Source organism: Magnolia sinica, chromosome 6 (genome assembly GCF_029962835.1).
Source record: "Magnolia sinica isolate HGM2019 chromosome 6, MsV1, whole genome shotgun sequence".
Classification (NCBI taxonomy): domain Eukaryota; kingdom Viridiplantae; phylum Streptophyta; class Magnoliopsida; order Magnoliales; family Magnoliaceae; genus Magnolia; species Magnolia sinica.
The window spans coordinates 6,101,549-6,111,652 of record NC_080578.1 but is presented as its reverse complement, the minus strand read 5'-3'; the positions used below and the strand labels follow the sequence as shown (position 1 = coordinate 6,111,652).

Below are 10,104 nucleotides of genomic sequence, written 5' to 3'. Positions count from 1 at the left end.
GCAGTGCTCCCTGACCCGTCCTAGTCAACAGGAACTCAATCAGACCCAATCCTAATTGAAGACTCAAATAACCCTCCGAGTCACCCCATTCAAGTGAGTTGGGTCAATTGACACCTAACTCAGGCGAGTCATGACTCCAATCGGTCTGAGTCGCTGAGGCATGATTGAAATGATCAACGATCAACAAGCAAAAGTCCTCCAATCGGATGAGTAGGATTTGTCCAATCTTTGTGATTTCTAAGCTGTGATCCCCATCCATGGTGGGGTAATGCCGTGTCTCATACGTGTGACACGTGTATTGTAAAAATTCAAGGACACCAAGAATTTTATCTTTAGAAATTGATGTTTATTACCAAAACAATGTCCTTCTAAATACCGTGTATCTGTGCACGCTCGCACATGGTAATTTATTACGTCCATGGTAGAAATTCAGAACAAGATTAAGTGGAAAAAGGCAATTTTCCACCGTCCAAAATGGCGGGCGGAACACATACAATCATGCCTAAAACCTACTGGAATGGCCTGAGTTTTGGTGTGTCCCATCTTGTTGATATAACCCACCTGATGAATGGGTATAGTTTCATGCGGACATTTTTATGGAGGACGGGGGTTTTCCTTACAATAGTCCCCCAATGTGGCCCACCTGAGTTATAGATCATGGATCAGGCCGAATTTTGGTTTCTAAGCCTAACATGGGCCTCATATGGTAAGCAGGGCTGGATGGCACTCACAGATGAAGGTGGTCCCACAAGGCTGAATATATAATTTTATAGCTTCAAATCGGATGAGATCATCCCCTTTTTGAAAAATAAAAAAAATAAAAACAGAGAGGAAAGATAAGGTGGAGCCCACATCCAGAATTCGTAGTAAAACTAAACAACATGTCCTTTCAGTGCCTTTTCACCTAACACTGTAACTCCCAATATCTGCATATTTGACGTGTGGGTGACGGATCAGTCAGACCCGTGCCCCACACGCCCCTCCTTTCCAAGAACATTACAACGACTTCCAAATCCTTCCAAATCCAGCAGCAAGCATTCCTGTTTTAGGATTAGTGAATTTGTACCAAACCATTAAAAAGGGTCATGGACCCACAGCTTGGGACCCCAATTTCCTGTAGCCCTAAGCGGTGTGGGTTCCACCCTGATGTGTGTTATATCCACTCTTATCCATTGGATGCACCAGCTCATGGTAGCAAGTGTTGCATAATATTGATTTTAAAATATATTGTAAATATAAAATATAATATATATTATATTTAAAGTTTGAAAAAATACTTTTTTTTTTTGTGGGTTTTGGGAATACTCACATATTGGAAAAGGAGGAGAAGTTTTTTGGGTTTAAATGAAAACAGTAGAGTACTATAATATTTGCTTATCTAGTCCGAGGACTATGGACCTTGCATGTTACAGTCAGGCTGGGTTCGAGGGTATGGGCATGTGAGGTAGTGTGGCTGTAGAGGCGCTAGTTGCGCACTTTACACTTCGTACGTGCTCATCATGTCGCAGAGGGGGTGGTTGGTTGGCAGAGAGACTAGAGGACTGAGAGAGAGATCCCTCAGTATATATAGAGAGAGGCTGTAAATGACTGTTGCAGCAGATGTGTAACAACGACCCTTCGCAAAGTGGCTAAGAGACGTGTGCGACTAAGTGACTAAGACGGGTGGCTGGTTGGCAGAGAGACTAGAAGACTAAGAGAGAGATCCCTCAGTATATATAGAGAGGCTGGAAATGATTGTTGCAACAGATATGTAACAACTATGCAATTCATTACATAGTCATGTTGTAACTGCTGCATGGCTAGCCCAACAGCTAGAAAACGACTAGCCGGCTCTCACAACAGTTAGTATGCAATTGCTATTATGAGTCATGCATATCAGTTAGAAAACGGCTAGTTTTCCAACAGCTAGAAACGACTTAATGGAATTTATGTCTCTAGACCATAAACCCAACTTATAAAAAGAGAGTCTGGATGAATTTCTAAACCATTTCAACTCACTTTAACAGACCCATACGAATCAGAGTCCACTGACCATATACTCCAGCTATACAGTAAGGTTCTTTTGAACCATTGCCTAAAGATCAAACTCAGACCAACAGAGTGGTCTAAGAACAGTTCATCTGAACCAACATTTAAAGTACAGACCAGTGCAGTGGTCTAACATCAGAATTCTTCTTCTCTTTTTCTAAAATTTTTCCTTTTTTCTTTATTTCTGCCAGACTGTGTGATAGAGTTTTATTGGTGGGCCTTCGTGTTTGCTGAACGCAGACCCACACCAGGCTCATCGTATCCTAGCAGCGTTTTGCCTATAACCTATCAACATACTCAATTCACTTGAGTAGGGCCAAATAATGCTTTAAGGACATCGTTTCAGATGTGCTTCAGCCTGTCTTTATTTTTGAATTTTCGGATTCCATATTTTACAGAAAAAATATTATTCTATAAATTTTCCGACAACATTACGTAATCTCAAAAATTAAGTAAATTCAAAATTACAATGGCTGCAATTGAAATTTTGCTGGGGCCATAAAAGTTTTCTATTAGGCTAATATTTGAGTTTTCTCTTCATATTAGTGACAATCTTCTTCTACTTTTTTACACATGCATTTACATACTCATAACCACCCGTCCATTCACACCATAGTAGAATTTCACCACAATGGATGCTCAAACCCATGATCTCGTGTTGAAACTCTTGTGAGTCTACCACTCAGCCATGGATGAGGACCCGAATATCAGTGACAATCATCCTATGAATAGTTAAGATGGCTTATAAACATCACGGTGGGCCCTAGGAAGGTCTCAACTGTGGGTCCTTCCATTCCCAGGGTTTCCTATGGTGTGGCTCTCTTGAATTTTGGATTTGGCTCACTTTTGGGTTTATGTCCTAACATCATATGGTGAAATTGATAGACGGAGTGGATGTCACACAGACGTGCTATGGCCCATGAAGCTTAAGATAATGGGCAAATATGCGTCCCACCACCGAGGTTTTAACAACGAACAAACATAATTTAAAAAAATGATATGAGGAGAAGAACGTGAGACACGAGAATGTTTTTTAATTAACTTTTCTAGCCTCCAACAATAAATAAACAAAAAGAGGAGAGTAGGCAAAGGTGGCTATTTTTTACTGTTTTGTTCAATGGACCTTTTTGGGTTAATAGGGGTGTCTGTTTTGGACACATCTCCCTTGTATTCATTGGTTGAAAAAAAATACCGGTGCTGTGCCACCCTCACTACTCCCTCCCTGGGCTATAAATATGAAATGGTTTTGCACAATTCATCTCACCATCTCTCTTCTTCTTCACTTCTTTCCTTGCATTTCTTTTTTGTGTTTCCTAGAGTTCCAGATTAGTTAAGGTGCAAAGGCTCTTTAGACATGGGTCTATTGCTCACCTTCTCCGTCCTCTCCTTTTTCGTGCTCTTCCCGGAACTTTGTAGATCCGAGGACCCCTTCATTTGCTCCAGAGCCACATATTATGGTAGCCCAGATTGCTTAGGGACTCCAAGTACTCTCTCTCTCTCTCTCTCTCTCTCTCTCTCTCTCTCTCTCTCCATATACACACATATATACATACACACCCACACACCTGCGTACGTATATATTTCATTGATTTTAATCAACTCATACAATTATGACTATCACATACCACCCTTGGGAGTTTCATGCTCTCGTTCCAATATCAAGTCTGGATAAAAGAGTGTTTGTATTAAGTTCGCAGCCAACATAAAACTTTTATAATAATTCTAGCTACGGAATAAACCGGCATATTTGATGTATATATGCATACATTCATGTATGTATGCATATTTAAGTAGACATTGGTGTAGGGACACTTATTTTGTGTCTTAATTATTTTATCACACTTATAATTAGCTAAGTTGGTGGTTGAATTAATTCAGGTGGGGCATGCGGCTTTGGTGAATTTGGAAGGAATATCAATGGTGGCGATGTAAGCGCCGTTGCTAAGCTGTACAGGAATGGCACCGGATGTGGTGCATGCTACCAAGTGAGGTGCACCCAACCAGAGCTCTGCAGCCAGGATGGGGTGAGGATCATCGTAACTGACCATGGTCAAGGCGACAACACAGACTTCATCCTTAGCCGCCGTGGCTTCGGGAAGTTAGCCCGCCCATACATGGCCGCAGAACTTATAGCCCATGGTGTGGTCGACATAGAATATAGAAGGTGACCATCATCTCGATACACATGTTGTAGTCTACTTCATAGCAATATGCATGAATGTTGTAGCACCTAACCATGTTTTCTTGATATAGGGTTTCATGCCAGTACCCAGGATACAACCTCATGTTCAAAGTCCATGAATATAGCAGGTTCCCTGATTACCTTGCTATCATCATCTTGTACCAAGCTGGCCAGAAGGACATCACAGCCGTTGAATTGTGGCAGGTATGGGCCCACTAACCAATCCAGTCCAGTGCATACCCATCAAGTTTTTAAACTATGGTTTTACTTAATCTTTACATCAATTGCTATTATTTGAATTGAAATTTCAGCACTTGTCTTGTGTATTGGTCCAGGAGGATTGCCAGGAGTGGAGAGCGATGCGTAGGGCCTTCGGTGGGGTGTGGGACAGGGCTAACCCTCCTAAGGGCCCACTTAATCTACGGTTCCAAGTGAGTGGAGAGGAAGGACAGAAGTGGATCCAGCTGAGGAATGTGATTCCTAGTGACTGGAAGGCAGGAGTGGCTTATGACTCAGCTATTCAGCTCTTCTAATTGCATGATTTGAACTTTTTTATATTAAAAAAATTACAAGTAGGAGGATCAAATCCTAATTATAGAAAACGCACTGATTTTATATTTGTATTGTAAGTTTGTTTACTTGAGTACTTTGTTTGGTAAGACATTAATAAATTGTTGGTTTCGCATATGATGAAAGTTCCATCAAAGGACTAATGCCATACGTGCACATGCAAGTGGCATGTGTGCAACGATCCAACTTGTTCATTTGGTACAAGGTTTGACAAGAAAATCACAATGATCGGAAATCCTAACCGTGTAAATTTCATCCCTGTGTATTGGATTTGTATAAATTCTGTACACCACTTTTTTAAATGGTTACGATTGTAAGAATTATATGATTTCTGGTCCATGACTCATTCATGGTTGTTCCAGATGAATGAACGGTTTGGATCATGAATCGTTCATGGTTTTTTTTTTTTTGGATGAATGAACGGTTTAAATCATCTTATACATACGTAGAGTGCATACATGTGACTAGGAAATTTCATGGAGCTCGGTGGACTGGATCGCATCACTGATGCTCGCGTTCTCGTGCGCATTTTATTTTTATTTTAAAAACTAAAACTCCGTGTGCGTTTCCTACTGTATATTAGTGATTGATTTGAACTGCTGGTCAATTTCAGTTGAGAAGTACATTGGTGGCCACCCATCGGATGGTTAGGAACGTCACATGGGATTTAGAGTGATTTTGGTTATGCTCTGTCGACAATAGGGCCCATGATTTGGATGGCTGGAATTCCCGTACACCAAACCCAGGTACTTTTACGGGGACACGAACGGGACGCGGATTGAGTGGTGACCCTGTGTCAGGACTCCATCGGGCCCACCGTGATGTATGTATTTTATCCACGTGGGCCATCTATTTTGCCGGCTCATTTTAGGCCATGAACCCAGAATTAAAGCATATGGAAAGCTCAAGTGGACCACACCATACGAAACAGTGGGTATACTAATGTCTACTGATGAAATCTTATGGTAATGTTTATTTGTCATCAAACCTGTTAGGGTGTGTTTGGACGCGCGGATTAGGTGGGAGTAGAGTGGAGTACGTGGGATAGGGTTTTGAAATCCCACCCCGTTCTCCTGCAGTTCTGTTTGGGCGGTGCAGTATTGACGACGGATGGGAGTGAGATTTTGGCTTCGGGAGAGGATTCGGTGGATTGCGAATCCCGTCGACTGGAGGAGGTCGGTTTGGAGCCGGACGAACTGACTCTATTTATGCACGTTATGCAGCGAAGGGAGTATCCACACCATCCATTCTGACTTCATGGTAAGGGTCGTGACCCCCTTTTGGAAACTATAGACGGTTTGGATTGCTGATCTGATCACCACCAAGATGACATAATGGCCCACCGAAGTCAGTTTTCACGGACGTAGGGACTTTCGCAATTTCTTGCACTGTGCTGATGGTGGGGTCCATGATTGATGTCTTCAGGGAAATCCACTACGTCCACTGAATGCAGGTCGAAAAACTAGTCGGAAATGTTTGGTTTCGGATTGAATTCAGCGTAGCCCACAGAATCTTTTACTCCACCGTCCGTCTTGCATTTGACGGTGGAAATCGTGTCTTCCTGTACGTGAGAGGATAATGTCTCCATGGGTACGGTCGGCCCCACCTCCTGGATGTATTGGACGGTTTCGATCATCGAACCGTGCATGATGGTGGCCCCTTACACATCCCAGCAGGACCCAGTGCGAACGCTGGCGCTTTTGAAATCTTATCCCGTTCGCCCGTCCAAACATGGCAATAGATGGGCCGATGGATATAGCAATCCAGTGGGATTGCATGTAATCCACTGGCAAACCCATTTATGATATGGGAAGCTGTGCAATCTATCCTAATACAACTCACTCCCACCTAATCCGCGCATCCAAACAGGCCCTTAATAAGATCACACATAACCAGCTGAAGTGAAAATACAAATATCAGCTGTCACTACAACAATTTAGACCTTTGGTGACGACCTTTTTAGTGAGTTTAATTTCATTACAAAAATTTAAATTTTTACAACAGCATTTTAAGTTGTTGTAAAAAATTGACTATTTACTAAGGCACTTTAAATTGTTACCAGTAGTCAACTTTTTTACAACGAGTTTTAATTGTCGTTGTAAAACTTGTCGCGAAAACTTGTCATATGAATTTTTCGTGAAAAATTATGTGACCGGAAAGACTTTTCACGACGAGCTTAACAGTCGTCGCTAATAGCCACTTTTTATGATGAATTGGGTATCGTTACAAAAAGAAAAAATATGACAGTACAAAAGTTGTCGCAAACAGTAACTTTAGCGATGACTCGTTAAGCTCGTTGTAAAAATACAAAATTAGACTTTTTTTCATAGATCTTTTTACGATGACCAGTTAAACTCATTTCAAAATATATCAAATTAGCCTTTGTTTAATGGAAAAGTAAAAAAATAAAAGTTGTTGGATTCTTTCAACACTTTAATATTTTAGATATTTTGCTTTGAACGTGAATCATTAAGATAACCTTTATATAATTAAAGGATTGAAAATTTTTTCCAGAGTTTGATGGGCTTGCCCCATCAAGGAATGTCATAAACGGTTAAAAAAATCTAAATCCAACAACTAGAGTCTAAACGTATCTCATTGCAGTATATCAGGACGTATCAATCTGCATTCACCGACCCAAAGCTTTGTGTACCTGGTTTTTCATGATTGAGTAACCTAGATAATTGAAATCATCCATATAATTATATATATACAGACTTGCATATTGTGCCATCAGTTAAAATCACATACATCATATAATAGGTATCATGAAAACATAACTGAAATTCATGGATGACCCGATAAACTATTTTTATACCTAACTATGGTAATATATTAGACAATACATGTGAGAGTTTTGTGCTTTCATTACCGTCTCAAGCTTAGAAAACGAATGAGAGTCAAAGTAGTTTAGTAATTAACGTGAAACTTCTACCAGCTTTTATCATGAATTCTCAAATTAAAATGGTGAAAAAAGCTTTGCTAGACCCAATTAATTTAGAAAAAGCTTCAATAATGATGGCAATGGTGAGGCTATATCGAGCCAGGCATAGGCCAAGCAAAATCCAACTTTCGAATAGGGTTGGCCCTTACCAGTTGGAAATCAAGGTTTAAACTAACAATCACAGCAAAATCAAACGTTAAAATAGGGTTGATCCTTACCAGTTGGAAATCAAAGTCTAAACTAACAATCACAGCCCTTGAACATTGGGAGTTTATGTTGGTATTTATAGCCATCGCATTGCCATAATTTTATTAAAATTATGGAGTCTTGCTTGAATGCATATATATATACCAAGGTATACATCAGGATTCTAGCCGATGGATTTAGGTCTTTATCATTGACATAAACCGTCTATTTGATAGGGGAAACGAAGTTAAAAGGTGGTGTTAGAAAAGAAGTGGATTTAAAATAAGTAAAAAATTAAAGGTTTTTTTTTTTTTTTTTGTCTTGTAGTGGATTATTATTATTATTATTATTATTATCCCTTCGGATAGACGGTAAGATTAAAAAGTCTTTATATTAGATCTTTCTTCTAATAGTTTATATGGGAATCCCAACGACCATCTTTGTGCAGATGTTGAGTTGTGGCCATGATGCCTTTAACTTGAACACCTTTATATATATATATATATATATATATATATATATATATATATATATATATATATATATATATATATATATATAATTCTCACTCAAACTGGTTCTCATAAGAACTTGTGATCACTATCTGAGAACTCATCTCACGTTATGTTTATATGCAATACAAGTTGTCTCATGAAATTCCTGCAGCTTAAAACTCAGCTTGATCCAAAATTTTGATAGGTCAAGGCGAAGTGAGAGACGGATCAAAGGAGGAATTCTCTCTCACTTTAGTATGACCCATTGGACTTTTGAATCAAACTAACTTTTGAGCCATAGGAATTTCATGAGATGATTCATCCAGTGGGCTGTTCGGATATCAAAAAGTGCTCATGAGTTCTTATGATAACAAGTTCCCATGTGAGCATTTCATTATGTGTGATTGATGTCACATGTGCATAAAGTTGTCATGCGTGTGATAAAGCTATTGTTCACCGTCACATATGCACCACGTCTCTAAAGTTGTCTCCTTGTGTTCTCTTTAAAAGAATTTTGTTTTCTAATTTCACTTCACATAGAAAAATCAATTCCTTTCCTATTTTGTTCTTCTTTATTTCTTTTCTTACGGGCAAAAGTAGAACACTAAGTTAAGCTTTGAGTGGTAGTGATCATGCTTGCACCTGATTAAGCCGTTTATCTTCAAGGAGAGATCCCTAGGACAGAGCTACTAAAACCCGTAACTTTGAGGATCCATTTTTTATGAGGACAAATTTATCTTTAAAACAATGATAGCATTATGCTTTAACTCTCCCAATTTTACATTTCCATCTTGTCTCCAAACTTTTTCTATTTTCTGATATATCTCTATTATTTCAACCAATAGGTGAGCCATTGAGAATCTTCATTTAAATGTTATTAATTCATCCACACATAGTAGCAATTAGAGACATGGTTTTGCATAATTTTCATATGATGGTCGTCATGGAATAAAGGACAGACTATGGATGAATCCCACGATCATCGGACATCCCATCGCAGCACGTGAGTCCTGAACAACAACACATGCTAGTCAAGATAAACTCTCTAAAAATGTTGGTGTTAATTATAAATGGGGAATGATTAAATGCATTCGAATGCATGAGAGTTTTTCAGGATTTTCTGTCACACCCCAAACCCGGAGATTGGATTCATAGGAATCCCGATCGCCGATCCGGTGCCGACAACCTCCGTAGAACCCCATTCTCAGCTCTCACCGTCCATACGCCAGATTCCAATTCTGGGATCCTACAAGGAGAATTTTTTTTTTTGTATATTTATCTCGTAATAAGTATAACCACAAGTATACCCAAATCATAAAGGCAACATCATCATCACATATCCACTAATATAATCATTTGAATACAATACTGAAAGGGAAATACATTTATCGAAAATCAAAGCTCTAGAGGTCCGCTGCATGCTCATGCTCAACGCTACTGCAACCTAATGCCACCTGCACGCATCTATCGTGCATAAACTTATAGAAAGCTTAGAGGGTGGTGTAAGTGTATGCACAAGATAAGTGCTAAGTATTCAATGCAATGCCATAATCATACAATGTCGGAAATAAACGAAAATACCGACAAGATCATGAATCATACGATATCAAAGCAGAAATATTAACCAGATCATGAATCATACGATATCAGAGTATGCGGAAATATTAACATGATCATGAATCATACGATATCAGAGTAAT

General features: G+C 39.4%; 1 protein-coding gene across 1 annotated transcript; it reads left to right on the top strand.

The window, feature by feature from the left end:
- The first annotated feature begins 3,312 nt into the window (after window positions 1-3,312).
- Window positions 3,313-4,762, top strand: LOC131249842 (expansin-like B1). The gene is made up of 4 exons (XM_058250592.1): window positions 3,313-3,512; window positions 3,907-4,192; window positions 4,282-4,414; window positions 4,546-4,762. Exons 1-4 carry the CDS (start codon window positions 3,383-3,385, stop codon window positions 4,741-4,743), a joined length of 747 nt encoding a protein of 248 aa, XP_058106575.1. The 5' UTR covers window positions 3,313-3,382; the 3' UTR covers window positions 4,744-4,762.
- The last annotated feature ends 5,342 nt before the right edge of the window (window positions 4,763-10,104 follow it).